The 21,396-nt window shown below is 44.9% G+C and overlaps 1 protein-coding gene across 1 annotated transcript; it reads right to left on the bottom strand.

The window, feature by feature from the left end:
- Positions 1-17,493: 17,493 nt before the first annotated feature.
- Positions 17,494-21,119, bottom strand: DMRTA2 (DMRT like family A2). Its single transcript, XM_039245406.1, has 2 exons — positions 20,564-21,119; positions 17,494-19,242 (listed from the first exon to the last, which is right to left on the bottom strand). The coding sequence occupies exons 1-2, from the start codon at positions 21,117-21,119 to the stop codon at positions 18,191-18,193; spliced, it is 1,608 nt and encodes a 535-aa protein (XP_039101337.1). The 3' UTR covers positions 17,494-18,190.
- Between the last annotated feature and the right edge of the window lie 277 nt (positions 21,120-21,396).

Here is a 21,396-nt window from a genome sequence, read left to right as displayed (position 1 = left end):
CAGACCACAACGCTATGAAACTCAAAATCAACCACAAGAAAAAAATTGGAAAACTAACAAATACTTGGAGACTAAAGAACATCCTACTAAAGAATGAATGAGCTAATCAAGAAGTTAAAGAGGAAATTAAAAAGTACATGGAAGCCAACGAAACTGATAACACCACAGCCCAAAATCTCTGAGACGCATCTCTTAGATGGTTCTAAGAGAGAAGTATATAGCAATCCAGGTCTTCCTCAAGAAGGAAGAAAGGTCTCAGATACACAACCTAATCTTACACCTTAAAGAGCTGGAAAAAGAACAGATAAAACCCCAAACCAGCAGAAGACAGGAAATAATAAAGATTAGAGCAGAAATCAATGCTGTCAAAACCAAAACCAAAAACAAACAAACAAACAAACAAACAAAAAACAACAGTAGAACAGATCGATGAAACCAGAAGCTGGTTCTTTGAAAGAATTAACAAAGTTGACAAACCACTAGCCAGTTTGACCAAAATGAAAAAGAAATGGACCCAAATAAATAAAATCAAGAATGAAAGAGGAGAGATCACAACCAACACAGCAGAAATAAAAATCAATAATAAGAGATTATGAGCAACTATATGCCAATAAAATGGGCAATGTGGAAGAAATGGACATATTCCTAGAAACATATGAACTACCAAAATGGAAACAGGAAGAAGTAGAAAATTTTAACAGACCCATAACCAGTAAAGAAATCTAATTAGTAATCAAAAATCTCCCAAAAAGCAAGAGTCCAGGGCCAGATAGCTTTCCAGGGGAATTCTACCAAACATTAAGGAAGACTTAATACCTATTCTCTTGAAGCTATTCCAAAAAATAGAAATGGAAGGAAAACTTCCAAACTCTTTCTATGAAGCCAGAATTACCTTGATTCCAAAACCAGACAAAGACCACTAAGTGTCCATCAGCGGATGAATGGATCAAGAAGATGTAGTTTATCTATACCATGGAATACTACATGGCAATGAGAAACAATGAAATCTGGCCATGTGTAGCAACATGGATGGACCGTGAGGGTGTTATGCTGAGCAAAATAAGTCAGGCAGAGAAGGACAAATGTCATATGTTTGCACGTATAGGAGGATTAGGAGGAACTTAACTGAGGAACAAGGAGGAGAAGAAAGGGGGAAATGGTGGGGGAAAGGGAGAGAGGCAAACCACGAGAGGCTCTTGAATGCTGACAAAAACTGAGGACTGATGGATGTGGGGGGGTAAGGGGAGATGGGCATGGAGGAGGGCACTTGGGATGAGCACTGGGTGTTATGTGGAGACTAATTTGACAATAAACTATTTGTAAAAAAAAAAAAAAAAGGAGAACTATAGACCAATTTCCCTGATGAACATGGATGCAAAAATCCTCGCCAACCAGATCCAACAATGCATTAAAAAATATATTCACCACAATCAAGTAGTGAATGTATATTAAATATACATAATATTTAAAATATTTATGGATACAATATTTATCCTTCTAATAATTTGTAAGCATACACTCAGTGGCATTAATTAAAGTCACAGTTCTTTGTATCCATTACTATGATTTACACCCAAAACTCACTAGATCCCAAATAATCTCTGTACCCATGAAGAAATAACTCCACCTCCCCCTCTGCCTTTGGCCTTTGGTAATCTCTCCTTTCTGTTTCTATGAATTTGCCTATTCTAGATAGGTCCTATAAGTGGAGTCATATGATATATGTCTTTCTCTGCCTGCCTAATTTCATGGAGTGCCTGAGTGGCTCAGTCCATTAAGCATCTGACTCTTGATTTTGGCTCAAGTCATGATCTCATTGTTTGTGGGATGGAGCCCTGCATCAGGCTCTGCACTGCTCATCTCCTGCTCTCTCTCTCTCAAAATAAATAAATAAACTTAAAAAACGATGGCTTGTCTTGCCATTCTATTCAACATTTTGTTGTAGATTCTAGCCAGGGAAATGAGGCAACAAAGTGAAATAAAAGGCATCCAGATTAGAAATAAAAAAGTAAAACTACGTCTGCTTACACATGACAAAATCTTGTATAGCATACACTAAGAGACCCACTCAAAAACTATTAGAACTAATAAATGAGTTCAGCAAGGGTGCAATATATAAGATCAATATACAAAAATTAACTGTTTCTATATACTTACAATGAAGTCAAAAATGAAACTTTAAAAACTTCCATTTACAATAACATCAATAAGAATAAAATGCTCAGCAATAAATATTTCAAGTACAAAACTTATACTCAGGAAACTACAAAACATTGTTGAAAAAAATTAAAGAAGACCCAAATCAATACAAAGACATCCTATATTCATAGATCAGAAGACTAATATTGTTATGATGGGAATATTTTGCAAATTAATCTATGGATTCAACACAACCTACATCAATTTTCTAACTGACATCTTTGCAGAAATTGACAAGATAATCCTAAAATCCATATGGAAATTCAAAGAACACAGTCAAAACAATCTTGAAAAAGATACACCAAGCTAAAAGACTCACACTTTGCTATTTCAAAACTTACTACAAAGCTACACTAATCAAAACAGAGTGATACTAACATGGATCAATAGAACAGAACTGAGAGTCCAGAAATAAGCCTTCACATTTATGGTTAATTGAGTCTTCACAAGGATGCTAACATAACTCAATGGGAAAGAGCAGTCTTTGCAACAAATCGTGCTGGGACAATTGGATATCCACATGCAAAAGAATGAATTAGGGCTCTTACTTCACACATACACAAAAATTAATTCAAAATGGATCAAATAGTCAATATAAGGGTAAGAACTATAAAACTCGTTGAAAAGGGGCTGCTGGGTGGCTCAGTCAGTTAAGCATCTGATTTCAGAACAGATCATAGTCACATGGTTCGTGAGTTTGAGTCCCTCATCCAGTGAGCTCAAGCCCCATATTGAGTGAGCATGAGCCCTGCTTCCAGTGAGCCCTGCTTTTCTCTCTCTCCCTCCCCCCCCTCTCCTACCCTCACTCACTTGCACCCTCTCTCTCTTTCTCAAAAAAAAAAACCAACTCTTTGAAGAAAATTTAAGTGTAAATCTTCATAACTTTATTTTAGGCAGCGGTTCTTAAATGTAATACTAAAGATACAAACATCAAAGGAAAAAATCAGATAAATTTTACTTCATCAAAACTAAAAACTTGTGCTGCAAAAGACACCAAGAAAGGGACAAGACAACCCTAGAATGGGAGAAAATACTTGCAAGTCATCTAGCTAACAAGGAGCTTGTATCAAGAATATAGGAAGAGTTTTTACAAGTCAATAGCAAGGGGCACCTGGCTGGCTCAGTTAGAGGAGAGTGCAATTTGTGGTATCAGGATTGTGAGTTTGAGCCCCATTTTGGGTGCAGAGATTACTTAAATTAAAAAAAAAATTAAAAACCTCAATAGCGAAAAGACAATCTAGTTTTTTGGGCAATGGGCAAGGGACTTGAATAGACATTTATTTGTACAAAGAAGACCTACAATGGGCAAAAAGCACATGAAACAATGATCAATATTATTAACTATCAGAAATATGCAAATCAAATCCACAATGATATATCACTTTACAATACTAGGATGGCTAGAATCAGAAAGACAGGTAACAAGTTGACAAGGATATGGAAACATTGGAAACCTATTACACTATTGGTGAGATTGTAAAATGGTGCAGCTGCTGTGGAAAAGAGTTTGGCAGTTCCTCAAAAACTTAAACATAGAGATGTAATGTGATCCAGCAATGTCACTTCTAGGTGTATACTCAAAGGAAATGAAAATGTATATTCACACAAAAACTTCTACACAGATGTTCATAGCAACATTATTCACAATAGCCACAAAGTGGAAATAATTCAAATGTCCACCAACAGATGAATGGATAAAGAAAATGTGATGTATCTTATTTATTCAGTGGCATAATATTTAGCAATAAAAAAGAATGAGGCACTGATCCCACTACAACATGGATGAACCTTGAAAATAGCATGCTAAGTGGAAGAAGCCAAACACAAAAGATCACATGTTATATGTTTTTGTTTATATGAATTTTCTAGAACAGACAAATTTATGTAGAGAGAAAATAAATTAGTGGCTAGGTGGAGTTGGAGAGTTTAGGGCAAATGGGTAGTGACTGGTAATGGGTACAGAATTTCTTTTGGAAGTGATGAAAATGTTCTAAAACTGATTATGGCAATGGTTAGATGACTGCGGGAATACACTAAAAACCATAGAATTATACAATTTAGATAGGTGAATTGTATGGGATATGAATTACATCTCAATAAAGCTGTTATTTGAAAATCCTCAACTGTAACAAAACAAACAACCCAATTTTTCAAAATATTTGGACAGAGATTTCAGCAAAGGTATATGGACAGAAAACAAATACAGAGGGGCGCCTGGGTGGCTTAGTGGGTTAAGCGTCCGACTTTCGCTTAGGTCATGATCTCGCGGTTCGTGGGTTCGAGCCCCGCGTCGGGCTCTGTTCTGACTGCCAGCTCAGAGCCTGGAGCCTGTTTCGGAGTCTGTGACTCCCTCTCTCTCTGACCCTCCCCTGCTCACTCTGTCTCTCTCTCTCTCTTTTCCAGAAATAAATAAAAATTTTAAAAAATACAGAAAAGGTGCTTAAGATCATTAGTCACTTGGGAAATGCAAATCAAAACCACAGTAAGACACCACAGCACTAGTATTAAAATGACTTTAAAATGTTTTTAATGTTTATTTCTTTTTGAGAGATAGAGAAAGGCTGGAGGAGGAATAGAGTGAGGGAGACACAGGATCCAAAGCAGGCTCTGTATTGACAGCAGAGAGCCTGACACAGGGCTCAAACTCAAGAACTGCGAGATCTTGACCTAAGCCTCAGTCGGGGGCTCAACTGACTGAGTCACCCAGGTGCCNCAAAACCACAGTAAGACACCACAGCACTAGTATTAAAATGACTTTAAAATGTTTTTAATGTTTATTTCTTTTTGAGAGATAGAGAAAGGCTGGAGGAGGAATAGAGTGAGGGAGACACAGGATCCAAAGCAGGCTCTGTATTGACAGCAGAGAGCCTGACACAGGGCTCAAACTCAAGAACTGCGAGATCTTGACCTAAGCCTCAGTCGGGGGCTCAACTGACTGAGTCACCCAGGTGCCTCTAAAATGGCTTTTAAAAAGAAAGAGCTAGATGACCAAGTGTGCTGATGTGGCAACTCTCATATACTGCTAGTGAGAAAGCAAAATGGTCCCTCTAGAAAACAGATAAACCAATAACTTCTCTTTTTTTTATGTTTATTTTTATTTTTGAAAGAGAGTGAGCGGGGAGGGGCAGAGAGGGACAGTGAACTCAAAGCGGGCTCCGCCCTGACAGCAATGAGCCCAAGGTGGAGCTTGAACTCAGGAATCACAAGATTATGACCGGAGCAGTTGGCCACTCAACACACTGAGCCACCCAGGTATCCCAACAGGCAATACTTTCTAAAGTTAAACATACAATTATCATATGACCTGGCAATCATACTCCTGTGTATCTTACCCTGGACAAATGAAAACTTATGATCACACAAAAGCTTGTTCATGGATGTTGACAGCAGTTCCATTCATAATCACCAGAACCAAAAACAACCCAACGTCTTTCAACAGTGAATGGATTAATAAACTGTGGTGCCCTGCACAGTTGAATATTATGTAGCAATAAATAGGAATGAACTATTGACACATGCAACAGCTTGGATAAATCTCAAAGGCATGCTGAGTGAAAGAAGCCAGTTACAAAAGGCTACATACTATAGGATTCCATTCATGTAACATTTTGGAAGAGAAGAAATTAAAGACAGAGAGCAGATCAGTGGTTGCCAGGGGCTAAAAGGTTGGGAAGAAGATTGATCATAAAGGAGCAACAGAAGGAAGTTTTCTGGGATTATAGAGACACTCTGAATCCTGATTGTGATGGCAATTAACAAATCTATACATGTGTTCCAACTTTTAGAAATCTACTGTAGAAAAGTCAATTTTACTATACACAAATATAAAAAATGTGAACATTTGTGATATATATGTGTATCTAAATATATTTTACATGTGTGTGCATATCTGCATACACACCTGCACCTGCACATGCACACGTAATGTAAACTCAACAATCACTGTGGAGATTGTTCAGAACTTTGACCACCAACAATTTTTGAAGTGAGTAATATTTTATCTCTGAGATTGTTTAGAATTACCGAGCTATGGTGATCATTTAAAAAGCCGACCAACTTGTAGTCAGTGTTATTATTGTTTTAAATGCTCTTCTAACAACGCATCCTCTCATTGCCTCCTCAGAAAAGGGTGGCTGCCACCACCCGAACTCTGGTATTCCTATCTCTTCTGTGGTTCTAGTATAAAAACTCTTAGACATAGAGAAATGGATCCTGGAAGTTGGAAATAAATACACTAAAAGGCCCAAGGGATATGAGTGGGGTTCTGCCAATGTCTGCTAGAGATGGCCAAATTCTGATATGAACAAATCAACTGCGTGTGTGTGGGGGGGTGGGGGGGGTGTAAATAAGTAAGTCAGGAATACTACTTGGCAATGAGAAAGAATTAATTTCCACCATTTGCAGAAACATGGATGGAACTGAAAGGCATTATGCTAAGTGAAATAAGTCAGTCAGAGAAAGACAGATATCATATGTTTTCACTCATATGTGGATCTTGAGAAGGGGGAAGGGAAGGGGGAAAAGGTTATAAACAGAGAGGGAGGAAGGCAAACCATAAGAGACTCTTAAATACAGAGAACAAACTGAGGGTTGATGGAGGGTAGGGGAAAGGGGAAAGTGTGTGATGGGCATTGAGGAGGGCACTTGTTGGGATGAGCACTGGGTGTTGAAAGGAAGCCAATTTGACAATAAATTATATTAAATGAAAAAGTAAATAATAAATAGATAATAAAAAAGAAAATAAAATATTACCTATAAAAATAAATAAATATATACATAAATAAAAACATAAATAAATAAATAAATAAATAAATCAGTCAGTCCTTCCGTCGTCCCCAATGGGGCAGTTGGGTAAATCTTAATATGTATTGGGTATTAGATAATATAAAGGAATTATTTTTTAACTTTTAAAATATGTATTTATTTTTGAAACAGAGAGAGAGAGACGGAGCATGAGCAGGGGGAAGGGAAGAGAGAGAGGGAGACACAGAATCTGAAGCAGGCTCCAGCCTCCAAGATGTCAGCACAGAGCCTGACGTGGGGCTCAAACCCATGAACCGTGAGATCATGACCTGAGCCAAAGCTGGACCCTTAACTGACTAAGCCACCCAGGTGCCTCTAAAGGAATTATTTTTAACATTGAGAGTGTATGTGGAGGTTTTGTAAGAATGTCTCATATTTTGGAGATGCATACTGAGGTGTTTCACAATGTCTGTAATTTACTTTTAACTCTTCAAAGAAAAAATGTGAATTATTAAATTTATGTGATAAATATATAAGAATTTATTATATTCCTCTCTCTACTTTCTTGTATGCTTGAAATTATTCATAATGAATGGTTTTCAAAATTTTTAAACTGCATCAAAAATCCCAGAAATTTTGAAACTTCAGTGCTAGAGCCAATGAACCCTCTCAATCCAGTAAGATCCCACGGCCCTATCATGTACCTCCTGAGAAGAATTTGAATCAAAAAAAGCTTGGAGCATCTCAGTGTCCCTTGGGAAAGAACGTGGAAGAGCAAGTAACATGCTTTATAAAGCTTCTACCCTAAAGTGCTAAAACAAAGACTATTTGGGGCTGCAAAGGGCAGACATTCAGTTATACTGAGTTTGGTTTTCCAGCAGGCAGGCCACATTCTCTACAGAAGTCTCTGCAGAGAGGATGTCAATTCCCTCTTTTTAAGTCAAAGTGATTTCGGTGTCAGTCTCTTGCAAATAGAAGAGTCTTGTCACAATCTTGACCTATGGGGCTAGGTCATAAAGGGTCATGTAACCTTTCACTTTGTTCACTGGAACATCTGCCCTTGGAACCTCGAGTTAACATGCAAGCGTCTGCTACCCTTAGGCCACCATGACTAAAGGGTACAGATAGCTGCTCCAGTCAGGGGTCTTGTTCAGCTGAGCCTTCCAGTCATCTGGAACCAGGAAATGTCTTTTTTCCATTAGATACTTTTTCCACTGGATACTCTTTCCTTTTAGTTGGGTAATATCAACATTTTAATGATATTTGTTCTTCCAATCCATGCACATGGAATGTTTTTCCATTTTTTGTGTCTTCTTCAATTTCTTTCATAAGCTCTCTAAAGGTTTCAGCGTACAGAACTTTTATCTCTTTAGTTTGGTTTATGGTTTGGTGCAATTGTAAATGGGATTGATTCCTTAATGTCTCTTTCTGCCTCTTCATTATTGGTATATAAAAATGAAACCGATTTCTGTACATTGATTTTATATTCTGCGACTTTGCTGATTTCATGTATCAGCTGTAGCATTTTGGTGGAGTCTTTCAGGTTATTCGTGTAGAGTATCAAGTCATCTGTGAAGAGTGAAAGTTTGACTTCTTTGCCAATCTGGATGCCTCTTTTTATTTCTTTTTGTCCTCTGACTGCTGATGCTATGACTTTTTGTACTATGTTGAACAACAGTGGTAAGAGTGGATATATCTGTCCTGTTCCTGACCTCAGAGGTAAAGGTCTCAATTTTTCCCCATTGAAGATGATATTAGCTGTGGCCTTTCACATATGGCTTTTATGACATTAAGGTATGTTCCTTGTATCCCAACATTCTTGGGGGTTTTTATTAAGAAAGGATGCTGTATTTTTGTCAAATGCTTTTTCACCATCTGTTGAAAGGATCATATGGTTCTTATCCTTTCTTTTATTAATGTAGTGTATCACATTGATTTATTTGTGAATATTGAACTAGCCCTGCAGTCCAGGAATAAATCCCACTTGATCATGGTGAATGATTTTTTAATGTTCTGTTGAATTTGATTTGCTAGTATCTTGTTAAAAATTTTTGCATCCAGGTTCATCAGGGATACTGTGTCTGTTGAAATAATCACATGGTTCTTATCCGTCCTCTTAATGATGTGGTGTATCATGTTGATTGATTTCAACTATTGAACCACCCTTGCACCCCAGAAATAAATCCCACTTGATTGCAATGAATGACTTTTTAATGTATTGTTGGATTTGGTGTGCTAATATTCTTTTGGAGATTTTTGCATTTATCTTCATCAGAAATATTGGCCTATAGTTCTTTTTTTTAATGGTGTCTTTACCTGGTTTTGGTATCAAGGTAATGCTGGCCTCATAGAATAAATTTGGAAGTTTTCCTTCCATTTCTATTTTTTAAAAAATAATTTAAGAAGAATAGGTATTGATTCATTTTTAGATGTTTGATGAAATTTGTCTGTGAAGCCATCTGTCCTGGACTTATTTTGTTAGGAGATTTTTGATTACTGATTCAATTTCTTTGCTGGTAATCAGCCTGTTAATTTTCTATTTCTTCCTGTTTTAGTTTTGGTGGTTTACATGTTTCTAAGAATTTATCCATTTTTTTCTAAGTTATCCAGTTTGTTGGGATTTGGTTTTTTTTAAAATCTGTTATTATTTGTATTTCTGTGGTATTTGTTGTTATTTCTCTTCTCTTATTTGTGATTTTATTTATTGGAACTTTCTCTTTTTTTCTTGATGAATCTGGCTAGAGGTCTAACAACTTTATCAATTTTTTTAAAGAATCATCTCGATTCATTAATCTCTTCTATTGCTTTTTTAGTTTTGATATAATTTATTTCTGCTCTAATCTTTATTATTTCTTTCCTTCTGCTGTTTTAGGCTTTGTTTGTTGCTCTTTTTTCTTTTCTTTTTTTTTTTTTTTTAGCTCCTTTAAGTGTAAGATTAGGCTGTTTATTCAATATTTTTCTTACTTCTTGAGATAGCCCTGTATTGCTGTTAACTTCCCTCTGAGAACTACTTTTGCTGCATCCCAAAGGTTTTGAACCTTTATGTTTTCATTTTCATTTGTTTTCATGTGCTTTTTTATTTCTTCTTTTATTTCCTGGTTGATCCATTCATTGTTTAGAGCATGTTATTTAACCTCTATGTTTTCATGGTCTTTCCTTATTTTTTTCTTGTGGTTGATTCCTAGTTTCATAGTGTCATGGTCAGGAAAGATGTATGGTATAACTTCAATCTTTCTCAATTTGGTGAGGCCTGTTTCATGGCCGAATATGTGACCTATGTTGAAGAATGTTCCAGTGCACTTGAAAAGAATGTGTATTCTGCCATTTTAGGATGAATTGTTCTGAATATATCTGTTAAATCCCTCTGGTACAATGTATCATTCAAAGCCATTGTTTCCTTATTTATATTCTGTTTAGGTGATCTGTCCACTGATGTCAGTTGGATGTTAAAGTCCCCTACTACTATTGCATTTTTATCAATTATTTCCTTTATGTTTATTATTAACTGTTTTATGTATTTTGGTGCATACATATTTATTTTCTTAATGCTTTTTATTTATTTCTGAGAGAGAGAGACAGCGTAAGCAGGGAAGGGTCAGAGACAGAAGGAGACACAGACAGGCTCCAGGCTCTGAGCTGTCAGCACAGAGCCCGATGTGGGGCTCGAACCCATGAACCGTGAGATCATGACCTGAGCCGAAGTCGGACACTTAACCTACTGAGCCACCAAGTGCCCCTATGCATACATATTTATAATTGTTATTTCTTTTTGTTGTATTGTGTCCTTTATTATTATATAGTGTTCTCCTTTGTCTCCTGTTACAGTGTTTGTTTTTAAGGCTATTTGTCTGATATATGTATTGCTACTCCAGCTTTCTTTTGACATCCTTTTGCATAAGTGTTTCTCATTCCCTCCCTTATAATCTGCTGGTGTCTTTAGGTCTAAAATGAGTTTCTTATAGGCATCATGTAGGTGGGTCTTTTTTTTTTTTTTTACCCATTCTGTCACCCCATCTTTTGATTGGAGTGTTTGGTCTATTTACATTCAAAGTAATTATTGATAGATATCTATTTATTGTCATTTTATTACTTGCTTAGTGGTTATTTATGAAGATTTTCTCTGATCCTTTTTTGTCTTTCATTCAGGGTTTCATGGTTTTCTTTACTGATATATTTGGATTTCTTTCTCTTTATTCTTCACATATTTATTAGTGCCTTTGATTTGTGGTTACCATTAGGTTTGTTTCTTCTACATATAGGAGTATATATTAAATTGATGGTCATTTAAGTTTGAACCTATTCTTTACTCTTCTTCCCATGTTTTAGGTATAAGTTATCATATTTTATATCCTTTTCTTCTGTGATTTTTGGACTGAATTTTACAGAAATATTCATTTTTACTGCTTTTGTGTTTCCTACTTTCATACTGTCATTTTTTACCTCTCTTTTCCACTCAAAGAGTTTTCTTTAATATTTCTTAGAGGGCTGATTTAGTGGTCAGAAACTTCTGTAGTTTTTTTTTTTTTTAATTTTTTTTTTTTATGTTTTATTTATTTCTAGGAGAGAGAGAGAGACAGCGTGAACAGGGGAGGGTCAGAGAGAGGGAGTCACAGACTGAAACAGGCTCCAGGCTCTGAGCTGGCAGTCAGCACAGAGCCCGACGCGGGGCTCGAACCCACGAACCGCGAGATCATGACCTAAGCGAAAGTCGGACGCTTAACCGACTAAGCCACCCAGACGCCCCAGAAACTTCTGTAGTTTTAGTTTGTCTGGGAAACTCTTTCTCTGTCCTACTCTGAATGATAGTCTTGCTGGATATAGTATTCTTAGCAGCAGGTTTTTCTCATTCTCATGCCTTTCCTTTCTGGTTTGGAAAGTTTCTGATGAAAAATCTGCTGATAATTTTATGGGGTTTCCTTTGTAAGCAACTGTCTTCTTTTGTTTTGGTGCTTTTAATATTTTTTCTGTATTGTTATATTTTCTATTTTAATTGCAGTATGTCCTGGCATGGATCTGTTTTTGTTGATTTTGTTGGTAGTTCTCCATGCCTCCTGGATCTGGAATATCCGTTTCCTTCCTCAGGCTAAGGAAGTTTTCAGCTATTATTTCTTCAAATAAATTCTCTGCCCCCTTTTATCCTCTTCTTTTGGAACTCTTATAATACAAATGTTATTGTGTTTGATGGAATCACTGAATTTCCTAAGTCTACTCTCCTTTTGCATAATTTTTTTCCTTTCTTTTGTTCAGTTTGATTACTTTCCATTACTCTGTCTTCTAGGTCATTAATTCACTCTTCTGCTTCTTTCAGGCTGCTGTTTACTTCATCAAGTGTGTTTCTCATTTCGTTTACTGAGCCCTTTACCTCTGCTATGTTATCCCTTATTTCTGTGTTAACGGTCTCACTGATGTCCTCCACTTTTTTCTCAAGTCCAGTGAGTATCCTTATAATCATTGCTTTAAATTCTCCATCAGGGGAGCACCTGGCTGGCTTGGTCAATGGAGCATGTGATTCTTGATCTCAGGGTTGTAAGTTGGAGCCTCTTTTGGTCTAGAGATTATTTAAAAATAAGACCTTAAAAAATAAAAAAGAAAAGAAAAGAAATTCTCCATCAGGTATGTAACTTATATTTGTTTTGCTTATATCTCCAGGTGTGGCCTTGTCCCGTTCTTTCATTTTGGACAAATGCCTCTGTCTTCTCATTTTGTCTGAGTCTCTGCACCTGCTTCTCTGTGTTAGGAAAGCCAGCTACATCTCCTTTTCTGGAGGTTAATGGCTTATGGGAAGAAGAAGTCCTGTAGTGCCCTGCAGTGCAGTGTCCCCCCGGTTCCTCAGGGCCTCCAATATGTGTTGTGTGCTGCACTCTGCTGTTGTGTCCAGGCCACTTTATACTGCAGGCCAGTGGTGTGCTGAGGCTCTCTTTGCCTGTTGTGCACAGAGTTTGTTCGCTGGCCTGGATGTGGCACGTTTTCAGTAAGTGTGTTCTGGTCTGCTTGTGAAATGAGACCTGTTGTCACTACCGCCAGAATGGAGGCCTCACAAAACTCCAAGGTCAAGAGACCTGGTACTTGCAGGGGTTTAGGCCAGTCTTCTGGGTGGAGGTCCCTGCCATGCTGGGACTGAGGCAAGTGTGATTGGAAAAGGCAGTTCTTCTGAAGCACAAAGTGTGGAGCTTGGTATAAGCAAGTTAGGTAGAGCATGTTGGCACTGCTCTGTGTTTATGCAGATGGGCAGAGGAGGGAAATGGTGCCAGTTAGTTCATTGTTCCCAGAAGGGTCTCTCTGTGAATGCTGCCTCTTTGGGACATGCTCTGAGATGTGCGACTAACCTCTCCACATGTGCCCCAGGTGCTCTTGAGATCACTGTTTCCAAGCTGTATGTCCATGGGCTGTTTGCTCTGCCTTTTCTCCAAGAGCAGCCCCAATGTCCTTCAAGCTTTCCTAGACCCAAACACAGTGACCTTTAAAAGTCCAGGCTTTAAGCCCTGATGGTTGCAGGAACTCACAAAATTCAGGCCCTGTTGCTTTCCAAGCCAATTGCTATGGGGATTTGTTTCCCCCACGTGCTCCCCTGTGTGCTTATTTGTCTCTCACCCTTCATTGTGACCACAGCTCCCTCCTCCAGGAAATGGCTGCCCAGGAGCCCTTTGTCTCCCAAGCTGTGTCTCCTCATTTCCTACCTTCTTTGACGTGGCCTCTTCCCTACCTTTAGTTATGGAGTTTGTTCTGCCAGTCTTCAGGTAGGATATTTAGGATTTCTGGGGTATTTAAGATACTTATTTTGTTGTATTCATGGGATGAGTTGAAACTAGGGTCCTCCTCCTCCACAGCCATCTTCTCCTCCAAGTGAGGAGTCTGGAACTTTAAATTCCATTGGTGTCACTGGGCATTGGCAAAAGTGAGGACAATCCTCAAAGTAGAAGAAAAAGGAAGGGCTTTCCAGGCAGAGAAATGCCATGCCCAGACTTGCATGGGCAAAGATGCAGGAAAGTTCATTGTCTGTTAGGTGACTCTGAGGAGTTCAGTGTGGCCAGAGTGCAGGGGTAGAGGGAGGTGGGGATGGACACGTGGGGAAAGGGCAAAAACCCACTAAAGCTAAAGCATCAGGGAGTAGAGAGCAGGGAAAGTTTGAAAAGGACTTGTACAGGTGGGGAACCCTGACATTTAAGATTCATCGGTGTCACAACAAAGTCAGGCACAGGCTGCCCAGGGTCCTGCTCCAGGACAATAGCCTTCACCGGGTGCAAACTTTTAAGAGAATGATTTTTCAGATGCCAACCTTCTTGGAATGAACAGAAAAGATGAGAGGCAGAACGCCAGTGTCTGGGTTCTCAACATCCCTCGCCCAGGCCCATGGCTTACACTAAGGGAATCCTTTGTCCAACTGGGATAAGGGCTGGGCCACTTCATCCTTCCCAAGGCCCTGCTGCCACCCACATGCTGACTCTTTCTTGACCATTTGGTGTCCACACCCAGAGACCCCATAAGTTCCACAAATTCTATATGTTGAATACTGAAATCTTTTCCTCATCTTCCAATCTTGTCTCTCCTCCAGGAGCCCACCACTCTGTCACCTGCAAAGGGTCAAGTGGTCCAGACACCTGGGAATTACCTGTGAGCCCTCCTCTTGGCTTACTCCCCTCACTCCCACCCCCATTAGATCATGAGTGGAGAGTCTGGTTCCTGATAGTTCTTGAAGTCAACCTTTACTCTCCTGGTCCCTGCTTCCCCTGGTCATTTTTTGGTGCTATCATCTTACATAACTTCTACTCAAAGGAGACCTAGTACACAATAGGTACTCAATAGTATGTAGCTGCTGCTGTTGTTTTGAAAAGGAGAATGGGGGGATAATTTTGAAGTGACTACTACAACAATCCCCTATGGTAATCCAGACCCAGATCCCAGGTCCTCCCATGCCAGGGGCAGCTACAGCAGACTTAGGAGAAAGTTTGAGAACAATATAGATAGTAGAGGTCAAGAAGGAAATTCCCATCCCACCTTCTTCTCCCCTCAATGAAGAGGTGATTCTACTGCCTTCCTCAAGATCTCCCAGATCTCAGCGGCGCTCAGGCCCCAGCCCCCTCCCACCTGCTGCAGAGATTCCTCCAAACCAAGGCACATACTGACTCAGCCCCCACTCCCACCACTGCCACCTAACAAACTGGCTTGAGCGTCCTGTTTTCTGATTCTGACTCCCCAGAACCTGAATGTGCAACTCTGGGCTGGTCACTGCCAGTCTCTGAGCCTCAGTACTCCTGACTCTGCAGTGTGGTCAGGACCATGCATGGGGTGCAGGACTTCGCTAAGTGTCAAGGCTGTGACTGCTAGCCCTGGGTTTCCATCACCGCATCTTGGCCACCAAGATCACAGGGCCAGGAGGAGAGGAGCCTGGGACCCTCACTATTACCCTCTCAAAGTTTCACCACTCATGAATCATTCTAAGTTCAACCCAACCGCTGGCAGCCTGGAGCTGAGGCAAGTTGCTTCCTTTCTCTAAGCCACAGGGGTACACATGAGAGGCAGCTCTTCAGAGCCCCCACCAACAGCCAGGAGAGATTGCTTGGAGAGAGGAGAAGGAGGAGAAGGTCCACTGGCACAGTGCAGAGGAAAGGAGGTCCAGGGTCCCCGGATGGTTGGACAAGTCTGCAAACCACTCTGGACCCCAGTTTCTTCCTTTGTAAAATGGAGCCAATAATAAACAAATCACTCGATTATTCTGAGTTTGCTGTGAAATTGAACTAAAATACTAATCTTGAAGTCGATGACGCCCCGCTCTGCTTGTTCCTCAGAGTGGGTAATGCTGGCTGCCAGGCCAACCCCTGGGGTCTGCCTTGAGCAGCCCAGGAACCAAGGAGCTCCAGGAGACTCCATGTAGGTCTCTCCTGAAACCAAGAGACCCAGAGTGATCTTAAATTCACCTTGGATGGGGATGAAGGCAGAGGCCAGGAAGGGGGCGGCTGGAACCTGTGCTGGGAGCTGGCGAGGCCTCCAAAAACCTGGAGTAGGAGGCTGAGGGAAGGGCATGAACGAAGGGCAAGAAAGTTCACACTTCTAGAAGTGCGTGCTTTTCTCTAGCCTTCCCTCCTTTTTTTCTCTCTCCCTCTTCTTTCCTTCCTATCTTCCTTCCCTTTCTCGCCCGTTCTCTCTGTTGCCCTCCATCTTTCTTCTCTCGCTCCTTCTTCCCCCACTTCCATCTCATCGTCACCCTCGCACTTTATAACCAAACAGCCAAACCCCTTTCCAATTAAAGTGGAATTAGGCAACTCAATCAAATTAGTTCCCTATTAAAGCCCTTCTTTATTAAACCGTTTTCTTGTCCTGCTATTAAGTTTCACCGCCTGGCGGAACTCGAGCCGGCCCCAGAAGTTTACCTTGGGATGACGCCGGGCCCAGACTAGGGGAGGGAGCACCCTGTTTCCCGGAGAGAGAGAGTCACCCTGCAGGGAGCGGAGCAGGTGGGAGGAGGGGGGTCGGCTGGAGAGCCACTATTGTGCTCAGTCCCTGTGGAGGAGGGAAGGCAACTAGGGGACTGGGCGAGACCCGGCCGGAACGCGCGTTCTCACCGCCACTTTCGGATTACACTGCCGCGGGCAAGGGCAGCGCCCCCCCCACCTCCCCCGCCTCCAGAATAACTCCCAGGCCTCGAGCCTCCGTGGAAAAATTATCCCAGCGCTCCTTGCCCAGCTGCTGCCTCCGCTGCCTTGGTTCCAAACCTCTTTGAGAAGGGAAACGCGCGGCTTGCGACCCGTGTCGTGCCCACATCTGCCGCCCGGGAGAACGGGAACCCGGCCGCCAGCCTCTCAGAATTCCGCAGGAGGCTTTGCCAGCGATCCGGGGGTCCGGGGCACTGGCAAGGCGACGCGCGCCCCAAACAGGAGTGGGAAGCACGCGGGGCTCCCGACGCGCAGCGGGCGCCGCTCCTCGCGGGGTTCTGGTCGCGCGTCGCTCCCGCCAGCCGGGCCCTTCCCTGCGCGGGGGAAAGTTTCCCGGCTCCGCACCCCCGCCCCCCCCCCCCCCCCCCCCCCCCCCCNCCCCCCCCGGGAGCAGACACCAGCCGGACTTACGGCGAGCTGGCGCCACGGGGCCCGAGCCGGAAATCAAGACCTTTTCAACGTGGCCGCCCGAGGAGCGGGACGGGATTCGGTGCTGTTTTCTTAGAAAATAACATTTATTTCTAGCTCATGTCTATGCAAAGGAAAGCACAAAGTGAGCCATTCTCTGCAGCAGGGTTTTCCGCTGCCGTCCCTTCCGCCGGGCGTTGGGCGAGTCCCGGGAGGCGGGGATGCGCCGCGGGCGGGCGTTTCTGGCTCAGTCACTGTCGCTCTGTGTCTGCTTCAGTGCGCACCTTGACCACTCCTTAGGGAGAGATCGGCCGCAAGCAAGAGGGGCAGGTGGGCAGGCGTTGTCCCGAATTCACAATATATTTAATCTATAAAACCTGATAAGTACAATGCGCGCATAGTCTACTTTTTTCCATTTTCTCCTTTTTTTTTTTTTTGCTTGTTTCTGAATATTTTTCACGTTAATACCGAGGTCACCTACAGATTACAATTAATAACTTAGAATTCCATTTATAACATTATACACTGGCTTGTATATATATATGTATAGATTATATATAGATTTATACATATATAAAAACTCACACTGCACCAAGGAAACCCATGCTTATCGGCATAAGCAACAAAGAGAGCGACAAATACCGCAACGAGGAAAGTGCACCTTAGAACTTGTTTCCTTTTTTTTTTTTTTACAATTGATATCGATATATATGTGTGTCCCAAAGACTCGACTCAGTGCCAAGAGATTTATACATCCTAAATTTATATTTGTTAGAGCGAATATTTTTTAAAAATTTTAATAAGGAGAGGGAGACATAGAAGACAGACTCTCGGACTATCCTGTCATCCACTGGAGAGCGGGCCGGCGGGACGCGCACAGCAGAAGGAGAGGCGAGGAGCGCGTGCGGCGGCCTCGGCCTCTGAATCTCAAGAGTTCCCCGCCTTTTGAAGGGCTGGTGGAGCCTTGAGGAGGGGTTCAAGCCACGCACCCCCTCTGAGTACACCTGCATCTGTAGTTGCTCCCTTTTGCTCAGCCCCCCACCCTTCCAAAACAAAACTGAAAATCACCTTTGAGCGAGAGGACCCGAGCCGGGGCGCAGAGGGTGCACCTGGCGAAGAGGGACCGGCGGCCCGCGGGATCAAGGCAGGGGTCCCCGTTTGGGGGCCACCTGGATGCCGGGCCCCTCGCCCTACTGCTTCTCAGGGGCGCCATTGACCATAGGCCCATACAGGCCGCCACCGTAAGTGGGTTCCTTGTGCACCGCGGCGGCGGCGGCCGAGCGGTCGCGCATGAGGTCGCTGAAGGCGTAGTCCATGGGCGGGCGGAAGCCGAGTGTGGGGACCAGGCCGGCGGTCGAGTAGGGAGCCATGAAGGCCAGGCCACGGCTGTGCGCCGCTGCCGCCGAATAGGCCAGGCGCAGGGGGCTGAGGCCGAGCGGCGCGCCCAGGGGGTAGGCGCCGGCGTCGGCGCCGAAGTGACTAGCGTTGGGCTGCAGCGGCGAGAAGGCCGAGCGGCTGCTCAGCGAGCCCAGCGCCCCAGGCGCCATGGCGCCGGCGAGCAAAGGTCTGTGGTGTGGAGGGGCGGCGGGGCCGGCCTGCAACGGCGCGGGCAGCCCTGGGCCCCCGGCAGCGGCGGCGTCGACGCGGCCCGGCCACGCGTCTTCCGCAGCTGCTACTGCACCCACTGCGGCTTTATCAGGGGGCGCGGCGGGGCCGAGGCCGGCCGCCAGACCCCCGCGGTGGTGGTTCAGCACCTGCTCGATGGCCTGCACCACGTCGCCGCCGCAACCCTGCAACACCAGCTCCAGGACGCCTCGCCGGTGGCCCGGGAAGACGCGCGTCAAGATGTCCAGCGGCGTCCGCTGCCGTGGACCCGGGCCCCCGCCCAGCCCTGGAGCGGGGGCGGCCTCTGCCTCTTCTTTGTCGGCCTCGGAACCAGATTCGGAGCCCAAAGGGCTGGCGGAGCCCGGGCTGTCCTCCTCGCCACCGCCTCCCGGGCCTGCGCTGCCCGGGCAGCTCCCACCTGCCTCCTTAGACGCCCGGGCCAAGGGCGACCCGGAAAAGGACTCCCCGTCGCCGTTCTCCGAGCCCGAGCCCGGCCGTACCTCCGGAGAAGACGTCCCGGGACCCGAGTCTGCGCCGTCGGGTGATAAGGGCTTCCCTGGTGGCGGCTGCGGGCTGCCCGGGCGGCCGGTCTGAAGCAGCGTCTTGGGGAACAAGTCAAACTTCTGTAACTTGGCCTCTAGGAAGGGAGAAAAGGGTATGTGAAGAGTGATTGGGAGTGGGGAGGCGACCGCCCCTCAGTACATTATACCTTTGGACCCAGTTTCCTCTCTCCGTGTACCCTACGACCTTCATTCACTGGGCTCCAGGGCCTCTTTCTTTTTTTCTCCAATATCCCTTATTCTCTGAGCCCCTACAGTCCTGTCTCACTTCCCCTACACCTAGGGCGCACTCGTTTTGTATGTACCTAGAACCTCAACCACTTGGGCCCTGTAAATTGAGTGTCTGGTTCCCCTCTTCCACATCTGTGCCCCAGCACCTGCACGCGTTATCCTCCTTCCTAACTATGCCTTGACCTGGAGAAGTGGCCTAGCCCAGGAGACAACGCAACTTCCACCTGTATCATCTACTGTATAGAGAGACTCCACTCCACAGCCATCGTTCCAAGAGCAAACTCTGCCCTGGGTGCCCTCCGGCCCTGGGCAACATAGCTTACAATGGAAGGCACCTTGAGTGTCTAAGAGATCTCACGCCTTTCTACAGGCAAAAATAGAGCCCCTATTTCCAACCCACCCTTTCCAAAATTAAAACCTAAAAAGCTCTTCGCTGCCAAGGTGGGGTCTCAGGCGGCCCCCAATGGGGCAAGCCTGAATTTCTTCCCTCCCTAGAAGAAGGTGAGCTGTTCTTGAAGAAGAGGCTGGGGCCAGACTGGGAGTAGGGGGGCAAGAGGAGCGGGGATCCAGGGAAGCGAGTGAGCGCCTACTCTGAGGAAACAAGAGGGACAAGAGGGGAAAGAGGCTAGAAAGGAGCAGGCGCAGCATGCGGTTGTCCGGGGAGCATTAGGAACTTGAGAAAAGGAATCACAGAGGGGAAAGGAAGGGGGTGTCTTTAAAACCTAGAGAAAGCGGCGCGGGGCGGAGGAGGAAGACTGGGAGAGGGCCGGGCTTCTGGAGTTGGGAAGGAGCAGAGGAACCAAGGCGTGTGAAAAGCAGAACCAAGCTTAACAGGAGACGCGCGGATTTCCGCGCTGGGGAGAAGACCGCGAAGTGAGCAGGGAAGCTGGGACCTGGCTGCGTTTGGGTAGAGGAGATAAGATTGTAGGGTCTACATGTGGGCCCGAGGTGAAAAAAAAAGGAGTAAAGGGCAAATTCTTCAGAAAAGGGAGAAAGGAGAGTTTATATTTGTGCCCCAAATCCGGGCCTGGGTGCGCGGCGAACTTTAGCAGTCGGGCATTTAGAAAAGGGGATTCCACTCTTTCTGTACGGAGACAAGTCCCCGGGCCTTGCCCCTTGGGCCCCGTCCCTGTTTCCCTTCCGCCGCGTCCGGCCGCGCGCGCTCACCTGAGCTCCCCGCGCCAGCTGCACCGCCTCCGGTCCCCGCGGGCGCTCCCGCTGCCGGCCCCCCGCCGTCGGCGGCGCACACCGAGCCGAAGACCTCGTAGGCAGGTCGCGGCGGGATAATGCCGTTGGCGGCAGCGAGCGCTAGGCCCTCGGCAGTGCCGTAGAGCAGCTGTAGCTCGCGCGCCTCGTTCTCCTCCTGCGCCTGTTGCCTGCGCAGCGCCACTTGCGCCGCCATGACGCGCTGGCGCTCCGCGATGAGCGTGCACTTGGCGCACAGGCAGTCCTTCCAGCGGCAGTAGCGCTTGTGGCCCTTGAGCGCCGACACCACGCCGTGGTTGCGGCAGCGCGCGCACTTGGGGGTCCGCGGGTACTTCTCCGCCGCGCGCAGCAACAGCGGCGGCGCTCGTAGCAAGCCGCCCGCCACGCTCACCGGGAGCGACGCGGCGGCCGCCGCCGCCGCCGCCACCGACGCCACCGACGCCACGGGCGGCCCTGTCGCTGTCGCCGCCGCCGTCGCTGCGCCCGGCACGCTAGGCAGCTCGGAGCGCAGCTCCATGGCAGGACCTGGCGTAGAAAGAAGACCGTGGGAAGAAGGGAGAGACTCGAGGTGAGGAGCGCACGGCGTGCTAAGGTACAGCGTACCCACGAGGAAATCACGCTTAGCAAGGGAAATTTCGGTCGCGGAAGTTTGGCTAGTGGTTGCCAAATTGCCGGGAGGAGGTGCCTTCTGATGCCCCTTGTAAGGCTGAACTCCCCCACCCCACCCCCACCAGGGCTCTTCTTCTTATATCTGATTTATGCGCTGGGTCTAAGATTTCGTTTGACTCAGTGGT

The sequence above is a fragment of the Hyaena hyaena genome, unplaced genomic scaffold (assembly GCF_003009895.1).
Source record: "Hyaena hyaena isolate Hyena2069 unplaced genomic scaffold, ASM300989v1 scaffold_257, whole genome shotgun sequence".
NCBI lineage: Eukaryota > Metazoa > Chordata > Mammalia > Carnivora > Hyaenidae > Hyaena > Hyaena hyaena.
The sequence above is the reverse complement of the archived record's forward strand: the minus strand, read 5'-3'. Positions and strand labels throughout refer to the sequence as shown.